The sequence below is a fragment of the Falco biarmicus genome, chromosome 6 (genome assembly GCF_023638135.1).
Source record: "Falco biarmicus isolate bFalBia1 chromosome 6, bFalBia1.pri, whole genome shotgun sequence".
NCBI classification, from domain to species: Eukaryota; Metazoa; Chordata; class Aves; order Falconiformes; family Falconidae; genus Falco; species Falco biarmicus.
The window spans coordinates 74,357,758-74,376,622 of NC_079293.1; the positions used below are offsets into that span (position 1 = coordinate 74,357,758).

Sequence of the window (18,865 nt, forward strand, 5' to 3'; positions counted from 1 at the left end):
GATGTCTCCGAGCTGTCTTGCTGCTGCCAAGAGCGCCTGGGCAGCCGTCCCGGCCGTGGCGGAACGCACTGTGCTGTACCCCTACCCGTGTCCCCCCAGGGCCATGTGCTCCTGCCAGGCTCCCCAGGGTGCCCCCAGCACCCTTTTGCCCATCTTCTCACAGCAGCATCTCCCCAGCCAGCTCCCACCGCTGCTGCCTCTGGGCTCAGGACAAAGCCAATGCCATGCCTGGGGGTTGAGGTTCGTGTCATCTGTCACTGACCGGCAGCAAAAAGCAAGCTCGGAGGCACTCTTCTGCCAGCACCCTCGGTGGGTCACGCGTTTAAAATGCAAACCACGGAAGTAAGCCACCCAGCCTTCCCTTTACCATTCTAGCTGAGGACTGAAACCTGTTCGATCCATTAATGAGTCCTAGCACAAGAAAGAAGCAATTCATCAGACTTGGCAACTGCGTCAGAAGTAAAACTTGGGCTGGTAGTTTTGGGATCAGTTTCTGCAGCCTTCCTTCATGCAGGCAGTCACAATACCATCGCTGTAATTATTTTCATACACTGTACTTAGGCAATTACATATGCTTTTATTTTTTATAGCAGTATTGTAAACTACTGATTTTCTCTTGTGAATGTAAGTGCATTTCAACATGGAAGCAGCACAGAGGAAAACCTAAAAACGTGAACAGATTCGTGATCTGATAAGCTTTTAAACATGAAATTGTTTTCTGTGAGGCTCAGCAGCACCTTTATGACAGAAAATCCAGATTTTAAGCTAAGTGACAAGCTCCACGACACAGCCCGGCCAAGGCATGGCGCTCATTCTGCAGACAAGGTATAACCTTCTCCTGCGGGTCTGATACGCTGTTCGTTTAGGAGAACACAGACTTCAGCTCTGAATGGAACAGTAGCATAATAGGCTTATTTATTTATTTAAAAAATGTGAGTGCAATTTCACAGAGCAAATCAGAACAATTATACTCCATTAAATCAGATCAACTCCCCTCACTGCACAGGACTAAAGCAAGCGTTATAGAAGTTGGTAAATATTCAGTGATGCAAGAGCTGGAAAAAACAATCACACAACTAAGCAGAAATTGGTAAAGCTCAAAACTACGTTGTTGAGGAGTCCAGCATTGCAACCACTCTTCCAAGTCACGTTATGGATCTTCTTCTATGCTTTTCACAAAAGAAAGCCACGTGAGTATTGTGCCATACTATGATAAGCTTTATATTTCTCACCTTTCCAATATTCTGACAAGCTAACCTCCAGCTTTTTCTTAATGACTGCCACAACTGTTAAAAGGAGCGTACGGAAGAGCCAGTCAATCAAAATCATATCGCATTAGGAAAGGGCAAAGCAGCACATCCCAATATTGAACTGTCAGAGGTTATAAGCCATTCAGATTGGAATACCTTGGTTCTCCATTCAGAAATTGTGACAGAAAACAGTTCAAGAAGAATCTCATATTTATGATGTCAAAAGAAAACCAGAAGTGCATCAACCCCACTTACCCTCAGAACTGCAAATTACTGCATACTCATGAAAACGAGAGTTCTCCATTTTATATAAACTATATACCTTTGCTTTGCTCCTTGCTCCTCTCTATAGCACAGGCTTAAATGTAGGTATATGAAAAGACTTTCTCAAGACTCTGTAGGAAATTAAAACAGATCTATTTGGAGGCTTAGCTTATTATACATACACAGTAACAGAATTTGTTTGGGTGTTTTTTTGTCTCAGGCTTTACTTTTGATGTGAAAACTGACAAATGGAGGAAGCAGACTGATTTCAAGTCTGTTCAAACCAACACCACTACAATGGCATTTCACTAAAATCATTCCATCGGTTTGACAATAAGGTCAGAAGGAAAGGGTAACAACAATGCCATTGAACAGAAAAACACAGTAAACCTCTCAGTGAAACAAATACAAACGTAAAGTCAATGGTCCCAGGCAGCAGTGCCAAGCCAAGCCCTGCTACTGCTGATATTAGGCAACGTTAACTTGCAAGTAAACATGTCTAACATTGTTTTGTTTATATTATTTTTATCTATAATGAGAAAATAAGAGTCTGATCCAATATGGTGATGTACAAAAGGTAAGGCTGATTGTTACTTTGATATGCTAATAGATGCAAGTAGAACATACAGTCAGGCCTTAGTCTAACTGCACACAAACATATTCTGTATCTCTCTTTTGCCAACGAGACATTTTCAACAAAGCAGTATGTTTGAAATATTTTTTCAGAGAAACATAACAGTTTCAGCATCACAACTTTATAATTCTAATTTAAGGGCTCCTTTCTGCTAGCCTATTCCAAAGTCAAATAGAGCCACAAATACCTTGCTTTGTATCACTGATTAAGTGAAAAGTAGGTTAAAATAGATACTCACACTATATGTGCAAGATCAAGTGGCTTTTCTGGCTGCTCAGGAAATACAGGACGAGGTGGTTCTCTACTTGGTACGCAACCAAGCGATTTACTAATTGCATGGCTCAGCTTCTTTGCAGGTGATTTCTGTTTTTGAAAAGAATGACAAAAATGAGTTGACTACTACAAAGAGCAGGCTGATATGTGCAATCAAATAACACAGAAGTGTAAAAAAATGCACAGTACTAGAATATCCAGAAATATCCAGTTACATTCTATCATATCTGAGAAATCAGAACAGACACTACAGAGGCAGACAAGTTTTGAGGTTTGGTTTTCTTTTGTGTGTGCTATAATATTGAAAAATGAAAGTAGTTAAACAAAAGTATGTAAGAAACACCAGACAATCAGTTGATTTCTTCATCTATCAGGAATTAAATCAAGGGGCAATCATATCCAGTTAAGGGATTTCTTATACTTACTCACAACACCTTCTGAAAACCCACTCTGTAGTTTGCAGGGAAGGCAGGGGAAGAGCAAAGGACATGGTACACCAGCCGACAGATCACCTGTGTGCACAGCCTTACCACCCGCTGGCACTGCACTCCCTTCCCACCTGCCAGAATCCACCGAACTTGGTGCTACACCCACCTCCTCCCTCCGTTGCAAATTGGTTTTGAGAGACAGCTTTCAAATTTTTTGTTCATCATGGGCAAAGTCAAGGTGAAACACAGTGCTAAGACATACACAGCTGGCCGGTTTATTTTTCTTTCACAAATTCACTTGGTTGTGCTGACTAATCCCACGGGAGCAGCTGTCCTGGGATCATCTACGCGAGGCTGAACGGCTGGTGACAAGTGTGACCAAACACACAAGAAAGGATAGCTGGCCTGAGTCACACACTTAAAATGTGCTTTAAAGTCCAATGTTGACTTACAAAATTAAGTCTTAAAATGTTATTACATCCAGCAAACTTGTGCCAGTGATATGGGAGGCCAGATTATGCTCAGAGGTAACCTAGTAGTTTTGTTTTTCTGATCTGACTAACAGTACACATGTGTAACCTAGTTACTCCTACACAATTTTTTTACTACTCCTGTAAGACATTCCAAAGTGGAATTAGAACCAATTCTCAAGGCACATTCAAATCAAAATTCAGATTTACACTGACTTAAACAGGAGGCAAGGCTACCCAGGACAGAAGTTACACATATAGTTACAATTGATTTAAATTAGTAGCTAGCAATAACTAATATTTACTACACTGAAATAAACAATTAGTAATTATTAAATAAGGAAGGCTCTTCAACTCTGGGCCTCTTGGCTTTAGCAATATAAAACAGGCAAGAAAGGCTTTTTTGAGTGGAGAAGCTGCATGCGAGGAAGTTGTCCCCTCTGTGGATTTACTTGGTTTGTAGTAGATTGGGATGCATTTTAAGTATAAAGTAAAATAGTAATATCAATTGGAAAAGAATGGAAAAAGAGAAGAATTCTTTTCAAATGAGAAAAGAAAGATGAGCTGGACGCTGTGAGAACATATTAGGATAACTGGTTCTTAACTGAAGATATATTATCCTCCTTCAACTACCTTACAATTCAAAGTCAATGCTAATTGAAAACTGTAAAACCCATGAATTCAGAGGCTGCCTCATACTGATGCATGTAGTCTTGGGAGAAAAAAACAGTATTGCTCATGACCACATTCTTCCCTGGAGTACAGGTGAGAGAAGATCTGAGTGGTAGCTACAGTCAAACTCCAGTCACACGCCTCCATCAGCATCTAACGCTGCTTTACAATGTATAGGCGGGCCTGGTTACTGTGTTAAGACCATACCGTTTCACAAATTAAACCAATTAGTGAACATGCTGCAGCCTAATTCCTTTCAGATTCTGAAATTTTTATTCATTAGCCCACAAATCCCACCTGTGAAGCAGGAGAACGCAGGAAGGCCGTGGAGAACCAGCCATACAACCCCTCGGTGAAATAGGCAATGGAGCTTCCCCATAGATTATCTTTGGCTTTTGCAGACAAAAAAGGCTTGGCCCTATCAAAGTACCACTGCAAAAATCTTGTGATGGGTATAAGATTCTTATCTCCTCTCACCCAGAAGGGCTTCAGTAGGATCTCAAGATAATTAACTACTTCAGGCTAGTCTCCTATAGGGAGCTCTGTAAATCAGCATGTTCAGAAGCACTTCAGCTTACTAATTCACTAAATAGTAAGTGCTAAAAAAAACACATACTGATGGTAAGCTGATGGGTTTCCTTTTTCTTTCCCCCCCCCCCTCTCTTTTTATATTTTTAATGTGTTGAGAAAACCTGGTAGATTGCAATCAGTGGACAATCCCTGCAAACAGTGCTGAAGTGCATGCATGGCACTCTCACGATGAAAGGTTCTACAGGTGGTTATCAGCCTTTAATTATTTTGAAATGCTAAGAAAAACACAATCCAATCTTTATATTACTACTAAGTCCACAGTAAAATTTACATTATGCACACGAATGTGATCATACCAAAATTCCAGATTTCCTAAATTAATTCTTCTACATGTTGAAAAAGTCCGCATTTATTTCTCTCTCAATTTGTTCCCAACTCCTTCTTCCCTTTAGAGTATTTCCCACTTACCCTTTACCCTGTTCATCCTTCAGTTTCTGCAGACCATCTATTCTCAGCATGCCTTTTCTGTGACCTCCTCTTTGCAGTATTTTTAGGCTATTTTAAAGGGCTTTTTCCATTGTGGTAACAAACACTATATCCTATTGTGCTACCCTGCTATTTATTTTGTCAAACAAATGCAGTACTGTCTAGAATGCCATACAACCGAGCCACTACTGCAGCTTCGCTTTCTGAAAATTATAGGGGAAAGATAATTTCCATTGATCCCAACTTTTTGATAATGCTTCTCAGTGCAGCTGACAGTGAAAAACAGCACAGCATGCTGAATGAGCACAGTACTTCACAGGCAAGTATAACTCTTATGCATATCTCATTTCCCTGAGAAATACCTATTTTTTCCTTTCAATTAGCTGAATTCTACTTTAGCAATTTCTAATAAAAAACACCTCTCTCTCATCGTTGTCGCCAACCTTGACCTCCTGCCTGTTTAACATCATCTGCATTCTGCAAAGATGGGAAAGTCTCCCTTTCAAGAAAAGCAGAAAACACCAAGCCCCAGAGGGACACAATCCCCTTGTCCTCCACCACCGCAAACCCTCAAATACCACAATCCCCTTCCCCATCGCTGATACCATCCCTGCGAACCTCGGCACATAGCACCATCCACTGGCCCATCACTAGCTCTGCTGTGGTTTTACCACCTTCTTCCTCCCCAGCTGTTCAACTTGTTTCTTCTTGACTTTAATCTATGTTTCTAAATAGCTGGAGGCAAACTATGCCTTATGAAGCATCCGTAACTTTTGTCGCAACAGGTTCTCAGTCAGTTTGGAACTTGGATGTACTACTGCAAAAGCCCCAGCATTCATAAATTTCAACTGCAAATAAGCAGTTAAAACTAATAAAGAATTTCAGACTTTGAAAAAGGTTTCACACATTCTAGGGTCCGATTTATGGTCTTATTTCTCCTCAGCTTTAGATGGGAAAACAGCCTGGGTGCCTTTATTTTCAGGGGCTTTCAACCACTTCACATTTCCTTCTGCTACAGAAGCGTAACTGTAGAAACCAGCCGACAACGTGCGGCTCTACCTTCCGCTTCACCCATGTGCTCTCCTAGGAACGGCTGGCAGGCAATCCATTTTGTTTTACTTCCTAAATGGGCACGGTACATGACTCAGCAGGATTTGCATCGCTGTGGCCATTAGATCAGCCTGATGCTAAGTGCGGTCGATGAGCCAAACAACAGCCTGGCACATCAGGGAAACGTCTGCTCTTTATCCGCACACAACATTTCGGCAACCTTCCTGAGCCCAGGTATTCCTGGGTTTGGTTTTCCTCCCAAATATTGTCATCTAGCAACTTTCTTCCCCCTTTTACTGATCAGGTAATTGCCAAGGCATTCACGAAACATTTCCTCTCCGTGTTGTCCCAAAAGGTTCACGAGATGCAGACGTCAGCTTGGCTCCAGCAATGCGCCAGCAGCGCTGCCGCTGGAGTCCATCAGCAAGGAACAACCACAGTGCTTTTTGCAGGACTCCTGCTTTCCAGCACAACAGAGCCTTCTAAGCTCTACAGTCTTTCTGAGATTCCTTCTCCAGCAAACTCTCTCAGCCTCACTGCATTATCTAGACCTATCAGTGGAGGATACCTACCTTTTTCCCGGGTCTATCAATAAACACTCAAAATAAACACTTTCTGCTGCTTTTTCACCATGCACAGAATAATAAAATTTGTGAGAAATGTTTTCCACCTGTTACTGTGTTTAAGGAATCAATGAATCTTCTCAATAGTTACACCGTATGCAGTGACCAGACATTCCAGTGGATCCCCTTCCTTTTGAGCTAGTTATCCGAGACACACATTTTTGCGTTTCCTGCCTTCTGAAACACCTATGAAGTTTGGAGTCAGGTGAACTACTGATTTATATACCAATCCAGATATCCCGATAGCCAGAACTGTTTCTATAACATCACTTTCACCACCACTTTCTAAATGATACATTTTCATACATTTTTCAACTGAACAAGGAATTGAGGTCAGAAGCGACCAGGTGAATGTTACAGAAGCTGTCGTTCTCCCAGCACAGCACCGGCCTGCACGCACATCTTCTGCAGCCACCGCAGCGGTAAGCTGCAAAACGGCACTCCTTGGTGCTGCTGCTGGAGCTCGTAAGCAGGAGAAAACACAGATTTCATGATCCAAAACAGTGTCTACCCACCAGCAAGCACATCTGGCTTCTCAAGGGGGTCAGAGAAAGCTCAAAAAAAAGGAGAAGAAAAGCTTCTGAGAGGCTGGAATGTTTGTTTTCTTCTGTAACAGAAGAAGTTGAAGGAGACCCTGACTGTGCACTCTACCTCTTCAGGTGATTTCACGTTCCACTTGTACAGCCACAAGGTAAGGTTAAAATACCTTTCCTATTAACCATTGAATCACTTTCCCTTTGGCACTGATCCCGAGAAACAAATGCAAACCAAACACACACACGGAGTTCAGTTATTTCAGTAAACGTATCATCAATACATCAGCCAAAGGACTGTCCTGGATTCTACATTTTTATTTAATACACAATCATGGGTTTATCCAACTTAACTATAAACAAAGCACAACCAACATACAACTTATGCAGTGATGCCTGCGTAAGTGTGCAACTAGCCTATAAATAAAAGTCATTTTAAGTGCTAGAACGACTAATTCTTCCCAGAGAGCAAGAAGACAGGTGTCTGCATGTAGCTGCACTGTGCGGGTCTGGTGCTGCTTGCCCGCTTGTGGCTGCAAGCCCGTCTCTGCGGCTGCTTCCCGAGAGCAGCGAGTCAGACGCTCTGAAGGGACCTCCTGTGAAAAACACGGCAAGTGCAGAGCGTGCACGTTCTTAACTAAGTTTAGACAAAACTGAGTTGCGCTTGCAGCCAGACAAGCGTTTCCCTCAGAGTTGCCTAGATCTGCGCAAACACACAGGGCTGAGACGTGCATCAAATGCGAACGGACCGGCCGCTTTCTGCTGGGAAAACTGTTATTATTGACAGATACCACTGAAAACCTGTGTGATCTGTACAAAAGTGGTGAGAAATTATCAGTAAAACGCAACTGTCATGTTCCATATGTTTGAAACCCTGTTGCCAGATCCTTTTCCTTTCAGAACGGTTTACAGATCCTGTCTCTCTGACCACCCACCTTCCTAGCAAAGGCTACCTCTGTTAAAAAAATAAAAATAAAAATACTTCCATCATGGAATGAGAAAGCTGGAATATACAAACCACATTACCAACAGTTGTCTTTCTACCTTTTTTCTAATTGTCTATTTATAAATCACGTCCACCTCAACCAACAGGGTCTAGCAAACAATTGGTGTGATGGGCTTAGAAGTTTCACGAAAAGCTGAACTGCAACTCGGTTGGCAAGAACATTTGTTTGAAAACTGAGATTAATGTTATCTGTCATCGTCCCCACCCAGCCCCTCCAAGATCTGCCTCACTTTACTGATATGACTGGTAATATCATAAACTACAAAGGATGCAAACATGAAGTAAGGCAGCCCACCTGCCCTTCTTCTATACTTCAAACAGGCAAGCAAGCAAAAAAAAAAATAATTCAGAGTCAGCACGTGGAGAACTTTCCCTCTTTTCCCAGCAGAGGAATTGTGCTGAGCAGCCAAACAAATCAAGCAGAAAGAAGCCCATATGGTAAGTGAAGTGGGTATAATGCACATATGGAAATGGTACAGCGAGAAAGAAGGTAAAGCAGATGTGCCTGCCTCCAGGTCTCTGCAGAGGACCAGTGGTCACCCCGATGCCCACATCACCCTGATGTCTAGGTCACCCCGACTGCCAGGCAGGCTGCCTGCCTGTGTGCAAGAGCGGCGTGCCCTCTGCTGGGAAACGCCACCTTAGAAAAGGGGTTTCACATCATTTGAAAACAGGAGCCCATGTGATGGTGGCAGTCCACACAGACAGCAACGTGACAGGGATGCAGAGCACATTATTTAATAGCGCGTCCCCTTCTGACTTGTTTTCTGGGGGACCCAAAAAAAACATCTTCAAAAAGTTTTAATAACTTTAAGGCAGTCTAAATGGGAATTAAAATGAACCAGAAATACGAGATGTAATTTTGACAGCAAAATCTTATTAACAGCTACTTACAGTGTTGTTAGACTTTAACTTGGTAGATAAAAGGGTCTGTCTTTTGGTTTAGATTCGATTAGTACCCAGTATAATGACTTCCCAACGGAAGCCATAGATATTATCACTATAGAAACAGCCAAACATTGGTTTGGTTTGTTGATACATACTCCGAAGCCACCATGTTAAGGGTGGTTATAAATAACAAACATTCCATTATTTATAGCAGGAAGAATGTTGTAACTCAACTACAGCTGATAATAAGCCATCAAACCTCATCCCCTAGAGTATAAGCCTTTAGGGTAACTTGGCTATTTTAACATTTTGCCTGAAATTTATAGAGGACAGAGGCTGCTTCAGTTCAGCAGATGTAACAAAAAAATAAACAGAAGGAACAAGGACTAATCTACATGCTTTCAAAATGAACAACTGGATTTTCAGTCCTGCTGGGTGTACATAACTAAATGAATCAGTACTTAAGGCTTTAAACAAATAAAACAAAAAAAACCAAAACAAAACAAAATTGAAATAGCCCAGAAGGAAAAATTTAGAGAGTGAAGTGGGTTTTTTCCCCGCCTCAAACAGGCCCCAACAAGCAAAGTGTTCAGGTAGAAAAGCCTCTTTCAAAAAAAAAAAAAAAAGGTTTCTGCCTTATACACACATCTATAAAATCACTAGAGTAATATATGCGTATTACATGTATTATTTTTATATTTATTTAAAGTTTGCTGTATTATGATTCATAGTATCAAAAATTATCAAAGGCACTTCAGAATTTCAAGAAAAATAAAATACTTATTAATGCTTATACTGGGTCTTAGGGCTCCAAAACTCTGAAAATACACCATAGAAGACTGAACTAGAACTGGCTGGATTGAAAACCTAGGAAAAATACATTTATTTTTTTTATTGTGTCAGAGTACCAGTTAATGTCTGCAGACCTGGTCAGCAGGAGCTTTCGGGTCTTCACTCACGAAACTATTGCTGAGTACACACACAAGAGGTCATGCTATTTCAGCTGAAGCTGCACCAGCGTCAAGTAAAACCAAAGAGTTAGATGCACATCTTGCAGTCACGTTTTCCTTTCCAGACACCATATAGTGTTTGCACAACTGTCAGACAACAAACAGTCTGATGTTGCTGGTGTATGTTCAGTTCATAAGCAGCTGTAACATCCCCAAACAGTTTTCTGCAGAACTGCTCCCCAGCCTTGTAACCTTCAGGAAACTTTGCAGCTGCTTAATCCCACCTGGGAACTTTGCAATTTTCTGTACTGAACTGCATCTTTTGGAAAATTTCAGTGATGCAGAATAGACCCCTTCAAATTCATTACCTTTGATGGATGCTCTTCATCTTTGTGTCAGGTTCAGCTCTGCCCCTTTACCATCAGTACTAGCCACCCAACTAATGAAGGCAGAAGTGTCCCACTGAAGACTGATGTGATTCAGATCCCTGACCTCACCAACTGATGGATTTCCTTGTCTGTCATTTAACTAGCAGTACAGTCCAAATCCAAAATTACAATACATTTTTTTAAATTAAGAAATACTAATTTTCAATTTTCATAAAATGAACACACGAGACTTGTAAAAGTTTAAAAAAAATTGAAAGAAAAAATATGCAAGAGACATCTCTCAAAAGAACCCTCTTCCATGCTCAGTTTAAAGGAGAAACCCCAGTCTGTACTAGCATTTTACATATCCCTGAATTTTTTAGTCCATTTAAAACACTCTGTTCCTTAAAAAAAACAGCAAATGGTTAAAAAGGCTCAGAAGTAAGTTTCTAGAGTTAGTGGCAGAAATATTACTTTAGACTACAGGAACATAAATGCTCCTTATTATCTTATTGTTTACTGAAATTTCTCCATTTTTGTCCTTGATTTCCATCTTTCGTCTTTGCTTCACCTTTAGACAAATAGAGTTTGATTTGGATGCTGACTATGCTGAACAAGAAATGTAAATACCTCTTTCCCTCTTCATGCCTTTTATTCTTTTGGCTCACGTCCAGGCGTAACTCTATAGTTGAACTACACAAACTCCCTGCAAACAGATTTACCTAAGCACACCTTGTAAGTGTTCCTCCCATTTCACCCACTGCTGCAATTCCTTATTAGCATGAGTTATGTCTTGTTTCTGTACCAGAGAGCCATATTTGCTGCTGCTAAAATTCCTTTTACAGACTTCTGGACCAATTGTTGTTACGCATTAATGTTTTCATGGGATCAGATGTTAAAACCTAGTCCTTCCAAGGTTCCAAACTATCATTATTTTCTTTCACAGAATCACAGAATGGGTTGGGTGGGAAGGGACCTCAAAGACCATCCAGTTCCCACCCCCCTGCCACAGGCAGGGCCCCCTCCCCCCAGCCCAGGCTGCCCCCAGCCCCGTCCAGCCTGGCCTTGAGCCCTGCCAGGGATGGGGCACCCACAGCTGCTCTGGGCAGCCTGGGCCAGCGCCTCGCCGCCCTCACAGGGAAGAATTTCTTCCTCATCTCTCGTCTCCATCTCCCCTCTCTCATGTAAAGCCATTCCCTCTTGTCCTACAACTACATGCCCTTGCAAAATGATACATTCTTTCCTTTCTTCTGTAAAAACTGTTTCCCTGTATCTTCTGCTTTTTCCAGTAATCCACTACTTCCAGTTCTGTGCTTTGCTTAATTTTCCTTCTGTTTGTGCAATTCCCTCTTCTTCTACATGAAAAGTACAGAAGGAAACAATTCCAGAGCCACCACCTGGTCCTGATGGCAGATAATTTGAATTCTTGATCTCCAAGCAAGGTGGCTACACTCCGGTTATCTAGTAGGCATGGTTCCTCACCTGTGCCAACTCCTAAACCTTACCATAGGAGCTGCTCGGCAGAGTGCCGTTCGGTGCAAGCTAAAGCTAGGGATTGTTCTGGCTGTCTGGCAGATCACATCATGCAACAACCTTCACTGTTTCATTTACCAGAAGAGCAACAGTTTGAATATCCTCCTTCTCCACTTCTATAACTTCCCACTCCTCCAATTCACATTACACCTTCAAATATTCTCTACAGCCTCGTAAAAAATCAAATGCCTTGAAAGTCAATACCGGGATGAGCGGTTCGGAGATCCCAGTACTAGAACGGGGCACAGTCCGTCTGACCTGACTCACTGCAAATGCAGGTCAGGCACTTCAGAAGGCAATATCTACGTTACAGTTAGAGCTACTATTTAGATACGTCTTTGTATTAAAAAATCCTGACTGGACTTATATATACTTAAGAGGATAATAATCTACTGGTGGTTTAGATTAAACGTTCCAGAAGTTTATTACCCATATAGTTAAAAAAGGCCAATATTTAAGACTGAATTTTCCTGTCTTCACCTTCCAACTGCTGAATGGCATTAAGGTCCAATTTTCTAAATGAAACAGTAATACTGTAATAACTCTCCCTCATGAAGATAATTACTAATTATAATCCAACCATCATTTGAACTTCTCTTTGAATAAGTAAAAGGCTGGGCTTAATCTTTTGCCATAAAATGGGGGGTTTATATCTAAAATTGTCTATTATTTTTTGAGATGCAATTATCATATTTATCCAACTGAATGCTGTTTCTTATACAATTTCTTTAAGGCTTTTTAACTAAGAGTTTTCAATGAGAGTATTTACAATTATCAGGACAATGACAATATTTTTTTCTCTTGAAGAAATACTATCTTGAAAGATGCCACTTGAATGAAGTTTCTTTCTAAGCACAGCATTCATGCTAACTGGTTTACCTTTCCAGGGAGGAAAGATATCGCGACTTTTAAGTCTTTTTAAGCTAGAAGAAAATAAAGGAAAAGCAGGACTGATGTGAAGAGGGGAAGGAAACACACTTATTAAACCTTGAGAAGGATGGTGCCGTCTTGTGTGCTTTACACAGCACTGAATATGGTGACAACCATCAATAAATTAACATTACTTGTAATAAAACCAGTACTGTTTATTTATATGCTTTTGCTATTTGAAAACCTTTAAAAGTCCTACTGTGCAGTTCTACAAAAACTTCTTATGTTCAGAATAAATAAGTACAGAGGTGGTTGTTTCAGCATGACAAACAAAGGTGAGTTACCCAGGAGGAATGCTCCTTCATCTGATGCTGGTTGCTATGAGGCCCATTTGCATGGCCACGCCAAAAACAGTTTTGACAGAGCTGGTAGTTGTGGCACTGCTGGCATCGGTACCGGAAACCCATCATGCTCTCACACCGGCAATACGAACATTCCACGGGATGGAAGACTTGGTGGAGATGGGGAAGGAGGCGAGGGGTGGAAGGAAAAAAAAAAAAAAAAAAAAAAAGAAAAAAAAAAGTAGTAAGCAAACTTTACTAAAACCTCAGCCATCAAATTTCCCTGGAGTTTCCAAACCGTCCCCCAGTTCTTAACCACTTGTTATTCTGGGCAGATCATGGATTTTGGTTGCAGAGCAGGTAATTTCAGTAAGATTAACAGTAAATTTAATGTGAGGACAACATTGCAGTTCCACCTGACAAATTCAGTACTTCTTCCTTCAGCTTCCTCCCTCCTTGGATACACTCAGACCCAGAAGTCCCTGTGGAAGTCCAACAACACTGAGAAGGCATACGAGTGGACAGGGAAAGCAGAAAGGCTGTATTCATAAAGGTTACTCCTGCCTGAGGAGATCACTTTGCCCTAGAACCAGCTGAGAGCGCTTTTCACAGCAGAGGCAAATTCAGAGCCCTGCAAGGGGCTTCTGCTCTTAATTGCCTCTCACCAAGGAACTTCCCTTGCTCCTCCCCAACTGTGAGCTGCCTCTTGTACCTCTACAGCTTAAACTGAAGAAATCCTCAGCATCTTAACATCTCAAGAATTGGAAATTTAAATTCAATTAGGTAGGAATGAGTCACCATCAGAAGCAGGCTTAAGTTTTGGGGTTTTTTTGTTTTTTGTTTTTTTTTTTCCTAAAAGCTTCTTCCCTGTTCTTCTACCCACAAACAATCAGAGCCTTGCTCCATTGAAGAGAGAAGTCTACAACAAACAAAAGAGGAAGGTGAGAATGAGGTAAAGGGGATATCTTAAATGTCAAATGCATCTTAAAAAGGTGAAGCACAGGAAACAGCATGGAAAGGTGAAGGAAGGTGAATTACAGGAGCAAATGTTTTGGCATTGCCTGTAATTACTTAGGCTCTAGACTGACAGCAGGTATACATAACTGTGCTGTGGAGAAGACCACAGGAAAAAATTGAGCAGCTCACTGTCCCATCAGCTGAAATTCTTAGCTATGTCTGTTATGAGACATATAAGACTACTGAAAGATGTAAAAGAAATAATTATAAAGAGTCTGGAGTTTTGATCTATGATAAAAAATGATGACTTGTCTGTTCTAACTGAGACTTGGTGCAATACTGCACAGGGCAATAAAGTTAACGTAGAGAGATACGGCTTCTACAGGAGGTTTGGCCAGTTAAACAGCCCAGAAGTGCCTGCTACCTCAAAAGCAGATATAAATGCCAAGGTGTTGAAAACACAGTTAAAGCAAAGACAACTTGAGCATTAACCTGATCAGGAATGCCATGGATAACTAATTCAAGAATATCAGGTGGATGACACTTTATTGCAGCACGTAGCAACACTGTATATACAGCAAAGAACTTGATTGTGGGTAGGTGATTTCAATACACAAATTCCCATTGGGAATGGATTGTAGAGGGACTGATGACTTTTTTTTCCTTTTCTTTTTAATAGAACAGGTAGAGAAAGCAATGAAAAAGAAAGACTTCTGCATTCGTATCAGACAGCAGAAAAGAACTGGCTGAAAAAGATGACAAGTGACCTTAGGTCAACATGCCAACAGAGAAATTTTGTGAATTTTAGGAAGTGGAGAAGAGAAAACATGGCTTCAATGTGGCAGATTTCAGTAAACTCATGAGAATTAGTAGGCAAGTTACAAGAAGAAACAGTTCAACAAGAAAACTGAGTTAGGAGGATTGTCAGTCCCTTTAAAAAGTTATGCTAAAGAAACAAGCGTGAACTACCTCAGAGCAGAGAAAAGAGCAGACTGCAGTAAAGGATGAATGTGGCTAAAATTTAAGGGCTCCTAAATAATCTAAAATTCAAAAGGAAGTCTACAGAAGTGAAAACGAGGACAAACGATTAACGAAGGTTAAAATATTTAGGGACAAAGAAAGAAAGAATGAGAGGAAAACGAGGAGGGGATCTAAGAGAGACATTACATTAATTGTAATTACGATCTTTAAAGGGGTGTGAAATTATCCATATATAACTACTGACTCCTCATCTTATTTTAACTAGAATATATACTGGAACAAATAATAAAGCAAAGTACTGTACGCACCTGCAGAACACCAGAGAAATGAGCCATGGACTACATTTGCCAAAACAACCTAATATATTTCCATGACAGACTAATTGACCTTGAAAATAGGAAACAGGCATCAAATGTCTATGACATTTATAGACTTATAGAACGGTTTGGGTTGGAAGGGACCTTAAAAGCTCACCCAGTTCCCACCCCCCTGCCACAGGCAGGGACCCCTCCACCAGCCCAGGCTGCCCCCAGCCCCGTCCAGCCTGGCCTTGAGCACTGCCAGGGATGGGGCACCCACAGCTGCTCTGGGCAGCCTGGGCCAGCGCCTCGCCGCCCTCACAGGGAAGAATTTCTTCCTCACATCTCACCTACATCTCCCCTCTTTCAAGTTTAGAGCCTAGCCTATTCCCCCTTGTCCTATCACTATGGGCCCTTCTAAAAAGTCCCTCTCCAGCTTTCTTGTTGGCCCCTGTCCTGGTTTCGGCTGGGATGGAGTTAACTTTCTTCTTAAGAGTGAGTATGGTGCTGGGGTTTGGCTCTGATGTGAAAACACTGTTGATAACCCACTGATGGTTTTAGTTGTTGATGGGTAATGTTTATACTAAGTCAAGGATTTTTTGGTTTCTTGGGCCCTGCCAGCCAAGATGCTGGAGGGACACAAGAGACTGGGAAAGGACACAGCCAGGGCAGCTGACCTGAACCAGCCAACAAGGTATTCCATACCATGGGACGTCATGCCTGGTATATAAACTTGGGGGGATCATTGCTTGGGGAGCTGGGCATCCGTCAGCGGGTGGGGAGCAGTTGTACTGTGCATCACTTGGGTTTCTTTCTCCCCTTTCCTTTGGATTTTATCCTTTTATCCACCTTTTCAGTATAACTGTTGTTCCTATTGTTATTGTTCTTACCTTTTTTTGTGTTTAAATTATTCAATTGTTCTTATTTCAACCCTTGAGTTTCACATTCCTTTCGGATTCTCCTCCCCACCCCTCCAGGTGAGCAAGGGGCTGCGTGGCACTTGGCTGCTGGCTGCGGTTAAACCGCAACAGCCCCCTTTGGGTACTGTCACCAATTTTTCATTTTACCTCAGTAATTCTTACAAAATTGGTGTCCTGTGATATTCTCATGACAGAGGCAAACACACATTAGATGAAAGGACTGTAAACCAGATGTGAATCTCATTGGAAAAAGACCAGAGAGCAGTTAATTGTCAAAATGAAAAGATCTAATGAGCAAAGGGCTTTATTCCAGGTCATGCACTGATCAATATTTCTCATAAACATACTGAACTATCATCAAAAATGTCTGATTTAGGGCACCACATTTCAAGGAAGATGTGGGTTAATTTTAAGTACAGGAGAAAGCATTAGAACTGTCCAAACTGTATCTAGTAGACATCTCGGTTATGAGTAGACTGAGAAAGTTGTCATCAAACATGCAAGAGGTACTTACAAAAATAGCAATACATTCTCCAGAGCCAGTGGCCAAAAAACAGGAGGTACTTAAGGGTTTAAACTGCAATAAGAAAAAATTCATGCTAGAACATTAGGAAAAAACTAAACTTTCTCACCCTAAGAATATTTAAACACTGATCTCATCCCAGCCTCAAGTCCAAAGAGATGTTGAAAATTGTTGATAGAGGATTTTAAGCAGCAGCAAGGCAGATCTTTCAAGAATGTTTACATATGTTTGAGTTTGCCTTTGGAGAGAGAGATGGGTGAAGTCACAGGTTCCCAAAGCTTCTTCCTGCACATGCACACACCCCCGCACTCTCCTGCAATATCCTTTCTGCCTGCAGCAGGGTTGCTGTCTCCTGCTAAGCCCGAGCATTAGGTCACTACCTTAATGAAAGCCAATATACTGCTATCAGCTGCTCACAGCATGTTCTGTCTGCCCCTGAGTATCCCTCCATCTTGTCTCTTCTTCCCCACCTTTTCAAAAATGCCTCTTATCTTCTCTGACACCATGCATTTAGAAGAGGTTACTATTGATGAAAAGGGGGGGGGGGGAAACCCCCTTGGAATTGATATGCTTGATTTAGAAAAGCAATAACAACATTCTGATAAAATAAAACATTAGGCAAAATAATAATGGTGACAGCACTGAACATACTGCAAAAAGCATACTCGCAAAACGACTGGTAAAGAGAAGATTGGAACAATCAGTATCACAGATTATTAAATCACAGGAAAGGTATCTGGCCATCAAGACAGAAACCAAGGAAGTGCACTTTTTGGTTTGTCTGCCAGGGTATTTTGTTTGGGGTGGGTTGTTTGGTTTTTTGTGGTTTGTTTCCCCCCTGCCCCAAACGTGACAAGATTTAGCTATGGATGGGAAACAAATAAATCAAGTGGACCAGTATGCTTCCTCCCAGTAGCAACCTGCTATCTTCCCCTTCCAGGCTTACTGGCAGGTGGTATGTCATGATCAAATGCAGATATTACTCTTTTCCCATTTTTTTGTTCATTTCTGAATGCTGTAAAATACGGCGTTGCAAACTATTTTCTCTCCTGTTCAGATCACTTTCCACACTCCCACCTGCATAAATCCAACCGACTGAAGTTGCCATAAAGCAGTCAACTGAAAATGTTTTTCACATCATTGACATGCCCAGCTCCAAGTCACATCTGAGCCACCATGACCCCTCCCTCCCTGCCTATGGACTGCAAGAGTTCACCTCATGTCCCAGTCCATTTTTCCTTTCTCCTTCCTATTCTTCCTTTCCTGCCTCTGAAAGGCTTGTTCTAACCAAAATGCTCCTCATGCTTCATTTTCTTTGCCTCAGTGATCTGAACGCTTCTTTATTGTTGATACCTTCTCTTTTGAAGGTGTCCCTTCACCCAAGGCTCCCTGTCACATATGGGAGTGGGAGTTTTAAAGCTTCTCTCCACTTCCCACTGCTTCCAAGCCTTCAGTCATTCCCTTTTCTGGCTGCCAGAATTCCAGACTCATATTTCCTATAGGTCTTTCTTGAAAGAGACCACCTGCTCCTTCCTCCCTTCACTCCTGCCAGCAGACCAGTTCCCTATGGAAAGTGCAGGAAGTGCAGCAGAGAGGCAGCTAGAGAGACTGGACCAAGAACCCAGTTCTGGCTGAGAAAAAATCCTCCTTTCTCTGACTCCTGATCATGTATCTGTATTCAGCAAGTGTTTGCTTTCCCTTCTTTTTCTTCAACTGGTACAATCAGTGACTGTCGCTGTATTTCAGGTCCCTCCCAAGCATTCTGCCCCATGCTGCAGGACACGTCCTTCTACTTCCCATCCTGTCTGAGCCACCGTGGGGCTGGGGGGCTGGCATCACTAGCTCTGCTCAGGCTCCTGCATTGCAGAGTATCCCTGACAGAAATCTTGTCACAAAACTAACCTCACCCATCAAAGCTGTGCCCTCTTCTCCTTTCAACTCTGCCAGGCTCCGAAATTCTTCTAAGTAATATCTAACTCTTTGTTAAAGCCTTAACAGTATCTGTGCCATCAGTA

The 18,865-nt window shown here is 41.7% G+C and overlaps 1 protein-coding gene across 19 annotated transcripts in view; it reads right to left on the reverse strand.

The window, feature by feature from the left end:
* DTNB (dystrobrevin beta) overlaps positions 1 to 18,865 on the reverse strand; it is a 214,998-nt gene that overhangs the window by 142,278 nt on the left and 53,855 nt on the right. For all 19 annotated transcript variants that reach the window (XR_008822463.1, XR_008822462.1, XM_056342517.1 and 16 more), the window contains 2 exons: positions 13,174 to 13,340; positions 2,387 to 2,511 (listed from right to left, as the gene is read on the reverse strand). Coding sequence is in view for 17 of the 19 variants with exons in the window: in XM_056342517.1 (XP_056198492.1) it covers positions 2,387 to 2,511; positions 13,174 to 13,340 (292 nt within the window). In the remaining 2 variants the exon portion in view is untranslated. The remainder of the gene's footprint in view (positions 1 to 2,386; positions 2,512 to 13,173; positions 13,341 to 18,865) is intronic.